The sequence below is a fragment of the Acinonyx jubatus genome, chromosome C1 (assembly GCF_027475565.1).
Source record: "Acinonyx jubatus isolate Ajub_Pintada_27869175 chromosome C1, VMU_Ajub_asm_v1.0, whole genome shotgun sequence".
In the NCBI taxonomy this organism is placed as follows: domain Eukaryota; kingdom Metazoa; phylum Chordata; class Mammalia; order Carnivora; family Felidae; genus Acinonyx; species Acinonyx jubatus.
Window position 1 is genome coordinate 157,870,870 of NC_069381.1, and position 20,889 is coordinate 157,891,758.

The 20,889-nt window shown below is 37.8% G+C and overlaps 2 protein-coding genes across 3 annotated transcripts in view; one reads left to right on the top strand and one right to left on the bottom strand.

The window, feature by feature from the left end:
• Nucleotides 1-20,889, bottom strand: part of SLC25A12 (solute carrier family 25 member 12) — a 206,765-nt gene that overhangs the window by 110,730 nt on the left and 75,146 nt on the right. The window contains exons 1-2 of one of the 2 annotated variants that reach the window (XM_053215281.1): nucleotides 17,098-17,217; nucleotides 12,926-13,027 (exon numbers count right to left, since the gene is read on the bottom strand). The exons of the other annotated variant lie outside the window; for it this stretch is intronic. The gene's annotated coding sequence lies outside the window, so the exon portion shown is untranslated. Of the gene's footprint in view, nucleotides 1-12,925; nucleotides 13,028-17,097; nucleotides 17,218-20,889 lie in introns of those variants that run through there. 2 annotated transcript variants of the gene reach the window in all.
• Nucleotides 17,670-20,889, top strand: part of HAT1 (histone acetyltransferase 1) — a 57,969-nt gene continuing 54,749 nt past the window's right edge. Inside the window, exons 1-2 of the mRNA XM_015086252.2 lie at nucleotides 17,670-17,799; nucleotides 19,998-20,102. Of these exons, the coding sequence (XP_014941738.2) occupies nucleotides 17,685-17,799; nucleotides 19,998-20,102 (220 nt within the window). The 5' untranslated portion in view covers nucleotides 17,670-17,684. The remainder of the gene's footprint in view (nucleotides 17,800-19,997; nucleotides 20,103-20,889) is intronic.

The following is a 20,889-nucleotide window of genomic DNA, read 5'->3' on the forward strand; positions in this document are numbered from 1 at the left end:
CATGGGTTCGAGCTCTGCATCGGGCTGCTGTCAGTGCAGAGCCTGTTTCAGATCCTCTGTCCCCCTCTCTCTGCCCCTCCTTCCCTCTCTCTCTCTTTCTCTCAAAAATAAATAAACATTTTTTAAAAAATTTGTACTTATCAGGGGTGCCGGGGTGGCTCAGTAGGTTAAGCATCTGACTTTGGCTCAGGTCATGATCTCGCAGTTTGTGGGTTCTAGCCCCGTGTCGGGCTCTGTGCTGAGAGCTCAGAGTCTGGAGCCTGCTTCGGATTCTGTGTGTGTGTGTGTGTGTGTGTGTGTGTGTGTGTGTGTGTGTGTTTGTCTGCCTCTCCCCTACTCACACTCTGTCTCTCTCTCTCTCTCAAAAATAAACATTAAAAAACAATTTTTTTAAATTTGTACTCATCAAACAACAGCATTAAGAAAATGAATAGGCAAGCCACAGTCTCTGGGAGAAAAGTCAGCAAAACATATACACAACAAAGGACTGATATTCCAGTATATAAAGAATTCCTGGGGTGCCTGGGTGGCTCAGGTGGTTAAGCATCCAGGTGGTTATGATCTCATGGTTCGTGAATTTGAGCACTGAGTCAGGCACTGCTCTGGGCAGAGCCTGCTTGGGATTCTCTCTTTGTCTTTCTCTCTGCCCTTCGCCTACTCGTGTTCTCTCCCTCTCTCTCCTCTGTCTCTCTCTCAAAATAAATAAATAAACTTAAAAAAAAAAAAGAGCTCCTAAAACTCAATGATGAAGAAACAACTTAGTTTAAAAATGGGCAAAAGACAAAAGACTTGAACAAATACTTTGCAAAAGATAATGTACAAATGGCCAATAAGCACATGAAAAACTGCACATGATTAGCCATCAGGGAAATGCAAATTAAATCACAGTGAAAAGATAGCACTACACACCCACTAGAATGGCTAAAATTAAAAAGACTGAAAACAGATGCTGGCAAGGATGTGGAGCAACCAGAGCTCTCATGCACTGTAGTGGGAGTATAAAATGGTATAATCACTTTGGGAAAAGATCTAGCAGATTCTATGAAACTAAACACACCCCTACACTATGACCCAGCAATTCTACCTTTTGGTATTTACCCAAGAGAAGTGAAAATATATGTGGATAAAAAGACTTGTACAAGACTGTTCATGGCTACTTTATTCATAAAATCCAAAATCTGGAAATAGTCCAGGTATCTATCAATAGGAGAATGGATAAACTATGGTATATCTACAGAATGTAATACTATTCAGGAATAAAAGAGCAAATTATTGATACACACAACATGGATGAGTCTTAAAAGTATCATGCTAAGTGAAAGAATTAGTGCAAAAAAGCATATGATGGGGATGACTGGGTGGCTCAATTGGTTAAGCATCTGACTCTTGATTTTGGCTCAGGTCATGATCTCACAGTTCGTGAGTTTGAGCCCTATGCCAGGCTCTGTGCTAACAGCATGGAGCCTGCTTGGGATTCTCCCTCTCTCTCTCTCTGCCCCTTGCCCACTTATGTTCTCTCTCTCTCTCTTTCTCAAAATAAATAAACTTTTCAAAAAAAGATTTTTAAAAGGTGTACACTGTATGATTACATTTATGTGAAGTTCTAGAACAAATAAAACTAATCTATGGTGGAAAAGAAAACAGAACCATGTTTTCTGGAGGAGAGGAATTGAAGGCACTATCTGGATGATGGTAATAGTCTATGTCTTGCTAAGAGTTTAGATTACAGGTATATGTATTTTCCAAAACTTAGGGAATGTACACTTAAGGTTTCATTGTGTGTAAATTTCCTCAAAAGGAAAACTATCTGTGAATACTGAATTGTAGCTAATGAAGTATTTAGGGGGAAAAGTACTAGTATCTTAAATTTACTTTGAAGTGCATAAAAAAATAAGATTGAAGACTGGATAGAGAGAGACAGATGAACAGATGGACAGATGGATGGATGAATGGATGGGGAAGGAAGGGGAGAGAGAGAGAGAGATGTGACACCTCACTGAGGGGCATATGGGAATTCATTGTAAAACTTTCAATTTTCCCATATATTTGAAATTTCTCATAATAAAACTTTCTGGGAAACTGTACTGGGTCTTTGTGTTACTAAAGATGGCTACTCAGGTACATAATTCTATCATTTGGCTAGAAATTGTAATGGGACTTGTTTTTTAAACATTGTTAGGCCTCTGTGCCTTGTTGGACAGTAGGGAATAGAAACTTCTTGACAAATAATGTATCTCTATTATGGACAGGGGAATCTGAAAACTACGTTGAATTGAGAGAAAAAAAAATGTTCTCCTTAATGTGGATTCAGACAGTAATTACATGGAAGTTGTGTTTGTGTGTATGTATTTCTTTGGTCTAATGCTTACCCACGGGAAAACTGGAGGAAGTATATGGAAGTTTATTTGTATAACATACTGACAGAAATCTTGGAAATTACCAGCCTATACTGAAACTGTCCTGCTTAAGTGTACCTACAGTGTAAATCTAGACTGAGAAACCCAAGACTTTGGTAGGAAATACTCAGTAATGGGTCATTGTGTCCTTGGATTGCCCTGTTGGGAGAAGGATGAAATCCTAGAGAGTTTCCAAAAAGGGGAAAGAAGATTTGTAGCAGCAGACCTACAGAAAGGACTCACTGAGGAAGAAAGGGCCACAACCCTCAAGACAAGGAATCCAGGAACTGGGGTATGCACAGGAAAAACTTCTGAAGAATTACTATAAAGAAATGGTGTAATATTGACCAGTATCAAATTGTACTGATCAGACAAATAATCAGGAAGTTTAAGTTAGAAAGTCTGGAGAAACAGTATGAAACAGCTAGACTTTGGAGAGGAAGCCTTTCTGGAAAGAGACAGATCAAGGAGGAAAATTGGGCAGAATTGTGGAATGGTTGGCATTCTTTTAATCAGAAGAGGATGAAGCTGAGAACACAGAAGGAACTTGACCAAGAATTGTTGAAGGTCTCAAAGTTGTACTCTGCATATTCCTTTCCCAGTAGCCCTGACAATAGAATACCACTTTAAGGTACTGACAGTATTATAAGGAAAAACTACATGAAAATGAAATAAACAGGAATTAAGAGTTGAGTCCATAAGAGGACCATAACCTCTCTGTACTGCGAAAGATGTCAGAAAGAGTAAAGAATATACTTACACATAAGAATAGTTAATGACAGCTTGTACTTCTGAAGAAGTTTGTGGGTAATACTGATAATAGGTAATACTGACCTGCTTCTTCTTCCCTGATTCTGGTCAAGTCGGTATTGGAAGAAATCAGAGTAACACATCTCTATATGGTCTTTCCTATATTATCAACTATCACTACTTGGAAAGAAGCACAGAAACAGTCATTGTTTGCTCACCCTGTTCTTCTATTATCCCGGATGGACAGCTTACCTGGAAGGTTCAGGATAGAGATAGGTAATAAAATAGGTAGTCAGCAATTATATAATTTTAGCATCCCCAACCCTTCAACAAAGCCTTACATAAAACAAGTTTTGTGTTGATGGTAGGGAATAATATTAAGGCGCAGTAGTGGGAAGAGTACCTTCCTCATATCACCCCTTCACAGAGATCCATGTGGCAAAAGCAACAATATCATTTCATCAAATACAGTAGACTCAGAGTTCTAGGTGCAAAACAGAAGCCAAGTGAGTGCAATTCAAGTTACGACAAATGGTAACAGGGGGCATGGATCACAGAGAAGCAAAGGCTCAGTAGCAGATGAGACAAATCTCCCTTTCCTTAAACATACTCGGGAACCTTAAAGGGGTGGTAGGGCATCTTGTCATACAGAATTCGATATGGCTATGAAGTTCTAATCCATCTCTTATTTTTTTAATTTTTTAAATATTTACTTATTTTTGAAAGAGAGAGAGAGAGAGACAGAGTGTGAGTGGGGGAAGGGCAGAGACGGAGGGAGACACAGAATCTGAAGCAGGTTCCAGGTTCTGAGCTGTCTGCAGAGCCCAATGTGGGGTTTGAACTCATGAACCACGAGATCATGACCTGAGCTGAAGTCAGATGCTTAACTGACTGAGCCACCCAGGCGCCCCTCTAATTCATCTCTTAGATGCAGCATGTCTGCTACTATTGATACCTATGAGTAGGAAATATGAAGGGAACATAATTATCCCTCTCCATAAAGATCTTACAATGTATTGGGAAAACAAAACATAGGTAAAACCATTAAGTTATAATGCATATGCTTAGCTATGTAGTAAATTTCTGCAATATAGGTTTAGAAAATGAAAAAATTGGTTCAAGCTGGATAATATACAGAAGGTTTCATAGAAACTGTAATTTACTACTTGTTCCTGACTTTACCATTTCTCTGTGTTCCTTGTGGAATATGTCTTATTCCCCTTATCCTCCCTTCTTCATCCACACCCTCAGTCCTAACACTTATCTCAATGCCTGAAATTAGCTATCCAGGTACTAATTAAATGTTTGTTGATTATTCCTAGCTGATCTCTCCACCACAAGCCATTAGTCCTTTCATATTTCCTATATTGCTTTAGTTACTCAGGCCAGAAAACTGGGTATCAGACTCTTCCTTACCCCTCACATCTGAATAGGTACCCAGTCCCTTGTTTTCCACCCCCTTCAGTGCTTTTTAAAATCTCTTATCATCATTATAATAGGCTTCATTAGGCCTCTTGATTGTTCTTCCAAGCCTCTAGTTCTCCACTTTCTGACTCCTATCACTATCCTCAAATCCATTCTCTACAGTGCTGTCAAGTATTCAATCTAAAACAGAAATTAAATTTTGTCACTTCCCCATCCTTCAGTGACTTTCTACTGACTTCAGCACAAAATCCAAACTCCTCAGTATGGTGAAGAATGGAAGCTTCCCAAACTGTTCCCTTTTAGTTAAATCTTCTGTCTTACTGCTACCATACTTGTTCCTTTAGTCACAAGGATTTTAGGGCTATTTCCTTTGTGCTAATCCTTTGAGAATATTTTACTCCACATTTACTCCACACTGCATATTCTTTAAGGTACAGCTCAAGAATCTTCTTCAGAAAACAATCTTTCATCCCCTTTCCCTGACTAGGGTAGGCTTCCCTCTGTGTACAGTATTTATCACTGTGTTATAATCACTTCTTTGCTTATTGTCTTTTCCACTGGTGGCTTTCAAACTTCATTGACCCAGACATATATAGTAAAAAATACATATTTTTAATCCTAACCCCACCCAGTACACACTGAAATAAAAATTTCATGAAACAATATCTAACTTTACTATATGCAACATACTCTGGTATTTATTATTCTGTGTTAGTCTCCTTCCTTTTTTTCCTAATTCTGGTTTCAACATACTGAATTGGTTTCATGGCCCAATTTAAAAATACTGCAACAGACTGTCAACTCACATAGATTCGTGAGCATGATAGACGCTCATTATAAGTAATTAAGAAAAAGAGAAAACAAAAATCTCTCTATCTCTAGCAATTAGCACAGGGGTCGGCATATAGCATTAGTCTATAAAAATGTTTAATAAAAGAATGAATACACACTTCTGGGGCAGACCATCTTCATAAATCATCTTTTGCCCCCATCATTTCCCTTTTTTTTAATTAAAAAAAAATTAACGTTTATTTATTATTCAGAGACAGAGAGAGACAGAGCATGACCAGGGGAGGAGCTGAGAGACAGGGAGACACAGAATGTGAAGCAGGCTCCAGGTTCCGAGCTGTCAGCAGAGAGCCCGACACGGGGCTCAAACTCACAAACTGTGAGATCATGACCTGAGATGAAGTCGGACGCTCAACCAACTGAGCCATTCAGGTGCCCCAATCACTTCCCTTTTTTAAGAATAAGAGTTTCTTACAAGACATTAAATTAAAATATAGACCTGTAAGCACAGATACAGAGACAGGAAAAACTGGAGAAGGGATTTAAAAACTGTTGAGTTTGGAGGCACCTGGGTGGCTCAGTTGGTTAAGTGTCCAACTTTTCATTTTGACTCAGGTCATGATCTCACGGTTCGTGAGACTGAGCTCCATATCTGGCTCTATGCTGACAGCATGGAGCCTGCTTGGCATTCTCTCCCTCCATTTCTCTCTGCCCCTGTCCCGCTTTAAAAAAAAAAAAAAAGAAAAAAAGTTTATTTATTTTTGAGAGAGAGAGAGAGAGAGAGAGAGCAAGCACAAGTAGGGGAGGACAGAGACAGAGGGAGACACAGAATCCAAACAAGGCTCTAGGCTCTGAACTGTCAGCACAGAGCCCGATGTAGGGCTTGAACCTACAAACCCATGAACTGTGGGATCAAGACCTGAGTGGAAATTGGACACTCAACCGACTGAGCCACCCAGGTGCCCCGCCCCTGTCCCACTTACTCTCTCCCTCGCTCTCAAAATAAATAAATAAAAAAAATAAGTTTTCAATTGTTGAGTTTAAAGGGTATAATGAGAGAGGCATGATTGCTGAAGGCCAACTGTTAGATATTTCAAAAAAGGCCCAATATGGGGAAGTTACTGAGGTCCAGGATATCTGGTCATCAGTTCCAGAGGTCAGAAATCATCTTGTAAATGACCCAAAGATCACTTAATCTAACCAAATTCACAAGATACTGATGCATAGAGGTGCCTGGGTGGCTCAGTCAATTAAGTGTCTGACTTAGGCTCAGGTCATGATCTCACGATCCGTGAGTTTGAGCCCCACATCTGGGTGTCAGGCTCTCTGCTGGCATCTCAGAGCCTGGAACCTGCTTCATATTTTGTGTCTCCTTCTCTCCCTCTGCCCCTTTCCTGGTCATGCTCTGTCTCTGTCTTTGTCAAAAATACATGAACATAAAAAAAAGATACTGATGCATAGCTCATTTTAACTAATATTTATTACTGAGTACTTACTTTGTATCAGACAATATCCTAAGCTCAAAATACGAATCTATCCTCAAAACAACCCTGTGAAGTAGGCTTATCTCATATTATTGTCTCTGTTTCAAAGATGAGGAAACTGAGACTGAGACGTGTAGTTACTTCTCAAAAGTTAAACAAGTAATAAGTGTAATAAAAAGGTTAGTAAAAAGATTGTGATAAAAATCTTGCAAAAAATCTCTCAAAAAGCAGAGCAATACACAAAGAAAAGGAGGAAAGATATTTAAATATGGAGAACTAATCCAAGGAGCCCAATAATTGATTATCAAGTGTTCCACAAAAAATTGAGTTTTAAAAGGATAGGAGAAAAATCAGATAAACAAATAAGAGAATTTTCCATATCCAAAAGATGGAGTTTTGAGTCTCAAACTGTCCTCTGTGTATCCAGGATGAATGAAAAAGTTTCAATACCAAGGCACATTTTGAAATATCAGAACATTAGAGGTAAAAAGGGTAGCCAGAAATACAGCTCCATGAGCCAAGAGGAAGAGGTGAAAATGGCCCCTGTCACTATCACACCAAATAATCCACAGGAAAAATTTCTGCCTCCCTTCCCCACAGCTTTGGGCTCATGGATTTTGAGGTCCTGTATCCAAGGGAGGAATGCTTCCATCAGGAAATACCACCAAGGTTCAGATGAATTAGAAATTAATACTGCCCCCTGGCCATTTGGGGCTTCTCAAACTGCAGAATTAAAGGCAGGAGGGGTCACCATAGCCATGTGGTGATTAATTCCAATCATCAAAGGGAAACTAAATGATGAGACAAGGATGACTATGTCCAAAACCCAGCTGAGGCAACTCTATAGCCAACCCAACAAAGATAACTCTATACTGGACTCAGATCATTTGGGAATTAAGGGTTAGGCACTGCACTAGATATAGAATTAGATCCAGTTAAGGTGCTCATAGGGATAAGGGAGCATGTAATGAAGGACTGAAAAAGAAGTTATTAGTAGTTTAGGCCTCATGGGCACCTACAGAAGCAGGGTTCAATAGCAGCTACACTATATTATTCTTACTCCCCATTCTACCCCACATTATATGAAGAGCATTGGCATTGGCTAGCATTTTAAACCCCATCATCCTGTGATTATATGATGACTGATAGGTCTATGTGTGCCCATTGTGTTGGGGACAATGATTGTCATACAAGGGATGATACCTGAATTTCTTACAGTACAAATTACACAGGAAGATATTGGGGCTTGATTGCTTTTGCAGTATTCCATCTAAAGGAGAGACCTACTAACAAAGGAGACAAAAGCAGTGAGGAGCCAGAGTTTTCTTTTCAGGGAATTGGTATAAAACAGAGGCCCCTTGGGGCACCTGGGTGGCTCAGTGGGTTAAGTGTCCGACTTTGGCTCAGGTCATGATCTCGCGGTCCGTGGGTTTGAGCCCCGCGTCGGGCTCTGTGCTGACAGCTCAGAGCCTGGAGCCTGTTTCAGATTCTGTGTCTCCCTCTTTCTCTGACCCTCCCCTGTTCATGCTCTCTCTCTGTCTCAAAAATAAATAAATGTTAAAAAAATAAAAATAAAAATAAAAAATAAATAAATAAATAAAACAGAAGCCGCTTTCAGAAGCCCACTGAATAAATTAAGAATGCATGCTATATGAGAGACAGGGCACTGATGGCAGTCATTGTCAACTAAAGAAGCAGGGATGACCGAAACAGAGTAGTTAAGTAGCAAGATTCATTTCTCCTCTCTTCCTACTTCTAGCCAACACCAGAAGAGTTCGCGTTGAGAAGGAAAGAGGAAAAAATATACTAGAACCAACCAGGCATCCCCCAACCTAATTTTTAGGGGTTTAAAGAAGGAGAATGACTGAAACATTGACTATACTCCTTTCCTCATTTCAAGTCCCCATGGCTATAAGTCTAGATAGCAATGGAGGAGGTTTCAAAACATCGAAGTTTTGGGGCACCTGAGTGGCTCAGTTGAGTGTCCAACTTCGGCTCAGGTCATGATCTCACAGTTCACAAGTTTGAGTCCCATGTCGGGTTCTGTGCTGACAGCTCAGAGTCTGGAGCCTGTTTCAGATTCTGTGTCTCCATTTCTCTCTGCCTGCCCACCCCCCCCCCCCCCCGCACTCTGTCTCTTTCTCAAAAATAAATAAACATTAAAAAAATAATTTAAAAAATAAAACACCAAAGTTTTAACTAGGATAGGCTAGACTTTGAATAACTCAAAAATTTTGTAAATGTTTATTTATTATTTATTTTGAGAGAGAGAGGGAGAGAACGAGCAGGGGAGGGGCTGAGAAAGGGAGAGAAAGAATCCCAAGCAGGTTCCACACTGCCAGCAGAGCCCAACACCAGTGGAGCCTGACTCACGAACCGAACCGTTGAGTTCATGACCTAAGCCAAACGACAGTCAGATGCTTAACCAACTGAGCCACCCAGGTGCCCCTAGACTTTGAGTAACTTAAAAGAGCAGAAAATCTACTCTAGGAAAACATAATACAGTAGAGCGATGACTAGAGAAAAATAAAGCATTTTAGTACATACCCCAAACAAGTTCAGATTCCTTAGTAACTTGGTCACATAAAAGAAATAGTAGTATGTAGTTTATGATATAATGTTAAGTGGATGAATCAGAACTTAAAATTGTATGTATGTGGCAACTACAATTGTACGAGTAATCTGAATATATTAAACAATGCCTGGAGCAGATAATTGAGTTTTCCCTAAATCACAATTTTTCATAGGGTCAGCAATGATCATATATCTAACCAAACCTACTATTACATTTTATTTGCCACCTATTTGTTTTAAGAAGTAAAATAAGTTTATTTTGTAAGATTGCTTTTCATAAATCCATGTTGGATGATAGATACTTGGCCACCCTCTGTACTTGTAAATTATGATTTTCTGGTTTTTGTTTTTTTGTTTTTTGGTTGTTATTGTTTTTCAAAGATTAACACCATAGTATTTCAAAGAAGAAGACTAAACAAAGTGTGGTCTCTCAGTTCTTCCCTTTTCCATTAAAATTTGAGTATTATGCTTGAGTTTTTCCATTATCTGCAATCATTCTAGTTTGCAGGGCGTCCATACATATAATTGTTAATAGCACAGATATTTCAGAGAACATTTCTTTGAGTCCTCTAGTGAAGATTCCTTTAGGCCCACCTGATGTGAAATCATCCACCCTAACCTATTCTATCTCTGACTCCAATTTCTACAGCATCATTGGTAATATTTGTATGAGGACTCTAATTTATGAAGTCTTCCTCTCACATTGGAATATTTTAGGACACTGGAGCAGGGTGAGAATATCCTGGAATTATTTACAGCATATTGATCTATACTAGGAATGCCCTTACCCCTTTTTAACCCAATCCTGGTAAGAGATAAAAAGTTTATGGCTATCTTTTTAAAATATCAACCCCATATGATCCCAATGGAAAATATATATGAACTAGATAGCATAAAAGTAAAGTAAGGCTCACCAAAGAATCACCTTTCAAATTACAGCTTATGTTCTTATCTGTTATAATTATGATTTAGATAAGTACTCAGCTACCTTTAATAAATGGATAAGGTGTTGTAATATACTAAATACATAACTATGAAATTTTCATTTGTGCTTAGATATGGGCTCATATACCAAAAAATCTCCTAATAGTATATAAAATGTCATTTGGCATTTAAACACATTGTCTAATTTCTTTTGCTTAACACAAAGCAAAGCAAAACCTAAGATAATTAAATTATATTGATGCTTTTCAAAAGAATTGGACATTTGTCATCTCCCTGCTGCAGTCCTTCTGTGCATTTTGATGAAAAGAACAATATAAAGTTCAAAATCTGAGAATAAAAGAACTTGAAAGTCTACTTGAAAAGGAAAAATAGCAAAAATCTTTACTAAATGAAAGAAACATACAATTTAGCTCAGCAAGGCTTCTACATATCCAAGGACAACGTAGATGTGCAGCCACAATTTTTTGAAAAGAAAATGTCTTCCCGGCCTGTCTTGTGATTCTTGCATAATAAAACTTACATAAAACAAAATGTTGTAATTACTTGTTAATATTTTAAAATATTTTAGGACCCCCTTGCAATTGTTCTTACAACTTTTTTTTAAATAGAATTTTTCATTTCTCCAAGTATTTGTCCTTAAATAAGGATATTACATATAATTTTTTAAAGTCAATATTTGGATTTTTAGATAAGAATTCATAAAATGAAAATGCAATAAATTATAATAAATAGGTAATTCCAGTATTACAATAAATAGATAATTCTATTTACATAGGAATTGTCCTTAAAGGCCAGGCAGAGAGGGGAGGGAGATAAACCTGAGCATGGGCCTAAAGAAGAGGGGATATGGGCAAGCTTAAATATTAATGTATTCAATACAAGACTTTCTCTGAATAAAAATCTTTCATAAATGGTAAAAGAATTTGTTCTCACTTCAAGTAAGAACTCAGAGATGAAGATAATATTCTTCCAGCCCCGGAGGAGTTATCAATAAGAGGTAAATAAGCTTAAGAGAGGAGAAGGTGATGATTCATAATTATCCCCTAGGAGGACAGATCAGAAAGTGAGGCAATCTTTCTGTGATAAGTAGGCCTACCTTGGTGAGTGAACACAGCAGGCCCCAGATATAGCAGGCCTCAATGGAGCCAACTGGAGAGAAGTGAGAGAAGAGTATAAAAGCCTCACTTGGGGTGAAATGTGGGGCTGCTGCGGGGAACAGCATGCGCTCACTCCTGTTTGTTGTGGGAAACCCAGGGAGGAAAAGGAGGAAGGATGTTATATCCACTGGTCCACTTACCCAATACCTCTCTTTGACTCTGTAAGTGTATTCCTAATAGGACCTGGGTCTGGGGAGATGGCAGCCTACATCTAGTGTCTGAATGTCTGGGTGCTCAACTGATTGAAGGATAGAGATGGAAGTATAGAGGAGCAGGGTAAGCTGCTTATGAGGAATAGCTAGGCCTTCTTAGAGCTCTGTGAGAAAGCTCAAATCTGGGTTAAAATTCTCTGGGGAAAACCAGAGCTACTGATGATCTGGGCTTGTCTACAAGAATACATGTGCCCCAGAGAATCTTGTCTTTGGAGCCACTGTACTAGGGATAAACGTACTCTGGCAAAAGATCATCTCCTGGCAATTGTGTCGATTACCCGCCTTAGGCCAGAGTTACTCCCTGGTGACATCGAAAGAACAATTTAATAAGGAAAGGCCTGTAGTATACACATGTTGGCAGGATGAGTTGAACATGAATAAGGTGGTTTGTAGTCTTTGATTCTAATCACATGCTGAAGGATGTTTTAAAGCAAAGAAACTTAGCAGTTTCCAATCTCAAGAACCATGAATTGCTGGAACAAAAGCGGAAGCATAGTTGTTTTGTGGAGAAATGATGTTCTTGATAGTATTACACAAAATCATTTAAAATAAACACTTAACGGGTATCAATCATGAGCCAGACACGGTGACTTTCTTTCCAAAGTAAAGTATTTCATGAAAGAAATTAACCCTTTCAACAGCAAGAATGGGAAGAAGAAAACCCAGAAAAACATAGGATCAAACTGAGAGTTGGGCCACAGTATCACCTCTATCAGTAACTCACTGAGAAACCTTAAAGAAGAGTGTGGGATGAAGTCAGGGATTTTCAGGGGTGCACAGGTGGCTTACCTAGGTGGAATATATTAAAAATTATATTCATATTCTTTTTTGTCTAAAAAACAATAAGTTAACAATAGTAATATTTAATATAGGAATGAAGAGTGACAAAAATATATTAGATACACATTTATATGGAGATACATACACAAATTTTTATGCGTATATATACCAAATTAAAAAGATGGCAATGACTAGATTATCTGATTTCTAAAATCACTTTGCTCTCAAGTTCTGATTCTACATTATTCAAAGTACTTTAGTTTCTCTTAAACCATATCTAAAAATCATACCATATCTATAATAACACAAACTTCCCCATATACAATATACAAAATTAAATCTTACAAAGATATGAAAAAGTAAACATTTTATTATTTAAATGCATCCTAGCCCTACCAACACACCCTTCTTACCTGATGAAGCAGGTTCTCTCTGTATTATATGATGCCAGTTGGCATGACCCTTTCGTCCTCTTAGCTCATTCAAGAGACTGGCAAAGGGATTCTCTGAGAGCCCTGTGTTGATGAGATTAATGACAAACTTAAAGTCTGGATTCTCTCTAGGAAAATTTTCAGAATTCTTTTAATTTTACTAATTTGCACAGCCACTAGTTTGTTTCGTTTGTTGATAACTGTATATATATATATATATATATATATATTTTTTTTTAGTTTATATTTATATTTTATTTTATAATTCTTTTAATTAACAAGTTTAAAATATTAAGAATCAATAATATATACTGTTGATAACAATATATATATTTTAGTTTATAATTATGTTTTATTTTATAATTCTTTTAATGGATAGATTTATGAACTAAACATTTAATTCACAGTATTATATAACTGGTATAAAAGCTACTCACTTTGTGTGCCCAGATGATAGCAAGTTAAGAGTCTTACTGTGCATAGTAATATGGATAAATAGATCAAAAGGTGAAAACCAGTCCATTAAAATGTCAGCTTTGGGGTTCCTGAGTGGCTCAGTGGGTTAAGCATACAACTCATGATTTCGGCTTGGGTCATGATCTCGGGTTTGTGGGATTGAGCCCCGTGTAGGGCTCTGTGCTGGCAGCGTGGACCCTGCTTGGGATTCTCTTTCTCCCTCTTTCACTGCCCCCTCTACCCTGTGCACGTGCTCTATCTCTCCCTCTTGCTCTCTCAAACCAAATAAACATTAAAAAAAATGACAGCTTTCACAATTAAGTAAATATACTTAACACTACTAAAATGCATGTTTAAAAATCATTAAAATGTTCAATTTTATGTGTTTTATACCAGTCAAAAAAAAAAAAAAAAAGACAAGGACTGAAATAATATATCATTTTAAAATGAATATTCTAGTCATAAGTTTTCATTTTATTTGTTTAATATCTAAGTAGCTTTGATAGTGTTTCCTTCACCTTCCCCCTACCCTGAAGCTTTCCACATTAAGAAACAACCCAAAACAAGATCAAAAAAATTTGAGACAGGGGAATAATGGTCATTTTTTTGTTAGCTAAAATTGAAAAAAAATGTATGAAACAGCATTTTAACTATGGAATGTGAAATATCTTAGGCCTTATTGTATTACCCTATGTAGACACACATAATTAATGCCATTTTTAGAAATTATAGTTTCAAAAAATGAAGCATGCGTTGCTGGTTGGTCATTTCATAAACAAGTATAATAAATTATAGTGCTCTTTCCTCATTCTGACCAATATTTGCTTGTAAATAATGACAGAATGCAAAAGTAGAAATAGTGACTTTCAACTGTTCCTTGTTTCAGTTAAGCTGCTTCTCTTTGATTCTGTGTATCACAATTCATAGAATGTAAAGAAGAGGGTAAGAGTTAGCACATATGTCTAAAAACCTCCAAAAAGGTTAGTAAGTTTCTAATTATGAAAGAAACTAATATAACCTCATTAAAAGAAGCAAACAGTATTTTTTAAAAATTCCTCATTAATTCTCTTCAAACTTTCCCTTCTACAGGCAGTCACAGTTAACCTTGTTAGGTATGTTTATATCAAAATACACTTCTTTATATAAATAACATAACATTATAATGTTATGTAACTTAGTTTTTAGCCTATTATATACTAGATATTCTCCCATGTCAGTACCTATTAACCAGCCCCTTTTGATGAATGTTTAGGCTATTTCCAATTTCTCAATAAAATTAATGCTGTATTGAACATCTTTGTTCATACATCTTTGCATTCTTATGCAAACAATTTTGTAGACAAATGTTTGTAAGTGGAACTTCTACCTCAAATATATACAAATTTTTAAAAAATGTACAAATTAAAAATTTTGTTAAATTTGTTAAAATTGCAAAATTGCTTCTTAAAAAGTACTAGTTCATACATCTATGGCTAGTGTATGAGAGTTACAAAATGGAGTGTGCAAATTGTTGGTAATGTACGCCTTTAAGTTACTATTCTAGTAGTAGTTTTCGATATGAGCTTATCTATTTTTATTTTAACTCATAAGAAAGTCAAGTAGGCGGGTAGGGCATTCTAAATAATTGTTCTGGGAATTGAAACTCATTGCCCCCCTCCCCTCCCAATAAGCACTATGAACCAAACAAATGAGTTGACTAGCTGTTGTTACTACCTGTAGAGAAGTATACATTTTGAAATAAAGGCATATTAAATATCTGCATTTTCTTTTAGATTTCATATTTCTTATACCCACTTTCTGATGTCCATCACTTTAATACCATGTTTTTTAAAAAAAAATCTCTTCTGGAGGTTTCTTTCTTTCTTTCTTTCTTTCTTTCTTTCTTTTTTTAATTATTTTTTTAATGTTTATTTATTCTTCAGACAGAGACAGAATGTGAACAGGGGAGGGGCAGAGAGAGGGAGACACAGAATCTGAAACAGGCTCCAGGCTCTCAGCTGTCAGCACAGAGCCCGACGGGGCTCCAACCCACAAACTGTGAGAGCATGACCTGAGATGAAGTTGGACACTTAACCGACTGAGCCACCCAGGCACCCCTCTTCTGGAGGTTTCAAGACAGGATGCCAAAATTTACTAGTCCAAATGCACTTGAATCTATATCAAACATACAGTTGCTAGTTCATTCCTAATAGTGCAATATGGCCTTTTTCTTTGGAGAAAAATGCCTTTTCCGAACCTCCTATTCTAGAATAAATATTAACATAACAATATCATCTCATATTAACATATAATTTTAGAGTTTACAAACCTCTTTCATAAATATTGTTCCATTTCATTTTCACAACCAAGGTGTGGTAACTGGGAAGGTATTATCTCCACTTAATAAATGAAACAGGTCCCACAATCATGAAGCAGTAGAACTGAGACTAGTAGAGCACTGAACTATCCACACCCCTCTGTTGACTCTTATATATGTATAAGGACAGCATATTCCTTTTGCAGAAATTTTACTCCATGGTGGTAACATTCACCCAATAAATTCCCTTTATAACAAGGTAAAAGATAAATTTTAAAAAGAGGGGGAAAAACCCTGCAAAAAAAGAAAATACCTTTCTCCTTTTTGGTAATGTTACTACTACCTTTCTGAAGGAAGTCATTCTTTTTACTTTTAGGTAAACTGTACCTAAACATGCGTTCTGTGGCAGTGTAATAAATATGTGTGAACAATTCTAAGACAAGGACAATTTAAAAATGTAACCTCAATTTTGCAAGTAGATCATACTAAATGCTAGTCAAACAATATATGTTTCATTGTATTTCTAATTCACATTCATCTTATTTCTTATTCATATTTATCATATATAGGTTACACTGTATTTTTTCTCTACAACCATAAAGTCACAGGACTAATCCATTTCAGATTTTATTTTCTTATTATAAGGATAATTGCTGGTCAGCTATTGGCTGATCTACAAATAAGGTGGTTTTGTAAAGGAATGAGCCTTGTCATTTTGAAAAAATGATTATTAAAAAAAGATTGTTTTCCTTTTTTGATCCATAATGTCATTAATGGCAGATTTCAGTTTCCTTCTTAACATCATGATCATAATTTCTTGTGTTTCATTTAGATGTAAAGAAGGATCCAAGTATTCTTGGTACCTTTTCTGATCTTTATCTTCAAGAAGGCCATCTCCATGCAGTTGAACAAATACTGGGCTAATTTCTGGAGAACCTGACTCTAAGGTAGGCTGTATACTGAGTGTGAACTTGGGGCAATTTCTCTTTTCTGGGCTTTAATGTCTTTATCACTAAAATGAGAGGATGTATTAGTTCTAGACTATCATCCCAAGGGTCCATTTTAGCTTTCGCAGTATCATTGTAAAACCTATTAAACAACATTTGTTCAGACAAGACATTCTAGTGTTTTAGACAACATTGTGGGACTATTTGTGGATACCTAAATAATGATTTATCTTCTGGGACGAAAGGTTTCAGCAATTATGAAATACTAGCAAGTACTATGGCCCAAATCAGGAAGCATGCTGTGCGGTGGTTCGGGCCACTAGAGTTTGAGGTATTATTAGGTAACAATTTCAGCGGCAGAGTACCTCAACGTTACAATATATACTGTTTAAATGAGAAAAGAAAAACGAAGTTAAACAAGAATTTAGGGCAAAAATAGAAACAAATAGGGGCACCTGGGTGGCTCAGTCGGTTAGGCCTCCAACTCCGGCTAGGGTCATGATTTCACAGCTTGTGGGTTCTGACCCCAACGGGATCTGTGCTGACACCTCAGAGCCTGGAGCCTGCTTCAGATTCTCTCTCTCTCTGTCCCTCCCCAACTCGCGCTCTGTCTCTCAAACATAAACATTAGAAAAAAAATTTTTTTCAAATAGAAGCAAATAATTGTAAATTTCTCCCGCGAATGCAACTCAAACCCTACATTTTACCTACATAAATCTAGGCCTTAGGTGTTGGCGCAGGCCAAAGGGGAAGTTTCTCTACCCATCTCTGAAACATCGCTGGGGGGAACAGAAAACAGCTATATGGTATTTATATCATTCAAATCCAACCTAAAAGAAACTGTCCTCGCGCCAGCCAGCGAGCATCTTAACACGTTAGGTCCCTTATGCGGCCTCCACCTCCGGCTCAGGCCTGCAAAGCTGCTGACCGCGCTTGCGGTGGCTAGGCAACGGTCGGAGCATTCCCCGCGGTGTCAGCCCCTCCTCTTGGGGTGCATCCACCTCCCTGCGCCTCGAATCTCCTTCTCTCATTGGCTAGCGACATGCCAGAGGTGGGTGGGGGAAATGCGTCAGACAACGAGCTCACTTCCGGCCAGGGAGCGCGCGGGTTGATTCGTCCTTCCTCAGCCGCGGGTGCTCGCAGCTCGGAAATGGCGGGTAAGTTCCCGGGAAAAGTTTACCAAGGGGAGGGGGCGGGCAGGTTTGGGAAAGAACGCCGAGACCGTGGTGACAGTGCCCGCCTGGAACTTTCGGGCACCAGCCTGGGTTCCAGAAGGCTTCCTTCAGCCTGGAAGCACGGAACTCTCACCCCAGCTCCTTGTCGGCCGAGGTTTGTGCCCCCACCCCCAACTACTCGGGGTTCTGCGGCTTCTGCGAAGAACTCGGCCCCGGCGGAGGGCTGAAGAAGCCGGGGGAAGGCGTCGCGATTTGGGCTTGTAAGGTGCTAGATGTCTTGAGGCCTGTTAATCTCCTCGTTGCTTCTTCCCCACTGCTGCCTCAGCTACAGTAGTCTGGTTCTGTTCCCGCCAGCTGATTTTAACGCTCAGATCTTCCTCTTCCAGGTCTCCCTCCACCTTCCTTCCACTACAGTCAACTTCTGAGCTAGCGCAGTTCTGCCTTGCCCTGCGTTAGGGCTCTCACTTGAATCTTGACTTCGTAATCGTTTTTCTTAATCTCTCGCGTTTAATATTCCTAGGCTCGATTTAGATTTCCTTTGAGAAAGAGTTTCTCGCTTTCTTCCTTCATGTAAACTTCTCTTAGTATTCTTTCTACACTATAATTCTCGTGTTCATTCTATTCTGCTTTCTTTATTGAGTCTCTTTGGTTTACAACATTTAATGACTAATTGCTATTTTTTACATGTATTAAGCCTATTTTGGTGTGGTTTTCCAATTACATATTTTTTGAAGTGAAGGGACAGTTTCTACTTTTATCTTTTCCCGCTGTCTTCATAGTTGTCTTACTACACTTTTATGGATGTGCTGGATAGACAGGCTATCACGTGAACGCTACAGATATTTAAGGAAGGACTGTTATACCAGATAGTGACTGTGGGATTTTGGGGGTACACTGGTGCTATAAAAGAGGGGGACCATATGTATTATGTATGGTGTGCATATAGTAAGAATTACACCTAAATTTGAATCTCTGTTTCACCACTTAATAGTTGGGCGCCTTTAAGCAATTAAACCTCTTTCTTTCTAATCCTGAGCTTTTGAATATGAAATGGGACTGATAGAGTATATACTTGTCTAAGAGATTGTGGGGATTAAGCCAAAGTATGATTTCACAAGTTAGATTTTGTTGCTTGCGTTGTATATAATTCCCTTGAAGTGGGTTCTGTTGTCTCAGTTTCATAGGTTAGGGTCTGAGGAGTCAAGTGCTCTAGTTCTAGTTCACAGATCCAGTAAGTGGTGAAGACTGGATTTGATTCTAGGAATTCTGACTCCAGACCATTAATCTGTAGTGCCTCAAATGTTCCCCCCATTTTCTGTGTATGATGTTTCAACCACTTGTTAAAGTTTATGGCGTGTCATTGTACCTTTCTTTTGTTTCTGCTAATGACTTCTTTTTTCCTGAATTTTTACTAATTTTTATGTTCATTATGTCAGGAGATTTATGGTCATCTTTGCTTGACAGTTTACTTTGATAATGATTGCTTCCATTTTTAATTATTACATGTATTGATGGGTGCCCACGTTGTAGTAAAAACCATTTAGCTGCCAGTAGCCCATAGTTTATGACTTTATACATATATGGTTAAAAAAAACTTCAATGCAGTTAAAATTCTCTTTCCCAACCTAATCCCCATTCCTTCTCTCTTATCCTAGAAATAACCATGGTTACCAGTTTCTTGTGTATCCTTCCTGAGATAATGTATGCATTATCAGTTGATGGTTTTTTAATAGTTGATATGAAGTACTTTGGGTAGAATTTTTCCAGTATTAGAGATGAAATGGTATTGTAATTATCAAAGGATATTCTCATTTTGTTTCTTGGTGGAGCAGTGGCATCCTTTTTATATTTTAAAAAGGCGCTTAGGTGTAAATCCTAGCAGGTAGTATATATTAGTATTAAATATAAAGAAAGGTCAGTAGTCATTAATTTTCAGATTTACTTATTCATGTAAAGCAAGCCTAGTTCATAAGCTACTATCTCACAAGTGTTATTTCTCTTGTTTTCTAATGAGGAAGTCATATGCAGTACATTTATTTAGGAGTCTATAGGCCTTTACATTAATGATCTGTTAGCATGTTTTAAATCTTACCTTTTATTCTACTTCTAATAAGAACGCTATTTGTAGGTTTGACTGTTTAAACCAGTTCCAACAAGGCCTTTTAAAAACTTTCCCTTAGGATTTGGTGCTATGGAGAAATTTTTGGTTGAGTACAAGAGTGCAGTGGAGAAGAAGCTGGCAGAGTACAAATGTAACACCAACACAGCAATTGAACTAAAATTAGGTACGTATGCTATTTTGAAGTGGTATTATATATGCACTGTGTGTTCATATATAATCTTTTTTTTTTTAATTCGAAGTAGAAGTTTACATAAGAGGAGTTGTTCATGTACATGGTTAGTTTTCTGCATGTATTGAACACATTCCGATTTTATTCAGTCTCGATTTATGTCGGAGTGGGTAGATGTTTAAGAAGTGGCAGAGTGTATATATAGGAAGTACAGTGTGGCAAAAAATGATAGGTGTCAATGTTCTCAGACTCTTAAAAACATTTACCTTTACATTTTTCTTATAAAAATAGTAGACAGTAAGTGTTGGTGAGGATGTGGAAAAACACTTGTATTGCTGATGAGAATGTAAAATGATGCAACTACTTTGGAAAACAGTTTGGCAAGTTCTTAAAAAGTTAGATGTACTATATGACCCAGCAATTCTACTCCTAGGTATCTATCTACTCAAGAGAAATGAAAACATATGTCCAGGGTCACCTGGACGGTTCAGTCGGTTAAGTGTCCGACTTCGGCTCAGCTCATGATCTCATGGTTTGTGAGTTCAAGCCCTGCGTCGGTCTCTGTGCTGACAGCTGGGAGCCTGGAGCCTGCTTCAGATTCTCTCTCTCTCTCTCTCTCTCTCTCTCTCTCTCTGCCCCTCCCCTGCTCACGCTCAGTCTCTCAAAAATAAATAAACATTAAAAAAAATTTAAAAACATATGTCCATACAAAAACTAGTATGTAAATATTTATAGCAGCATTATTCACAGTAGCCCAAAAATGGAAACAACTGAGATCTCT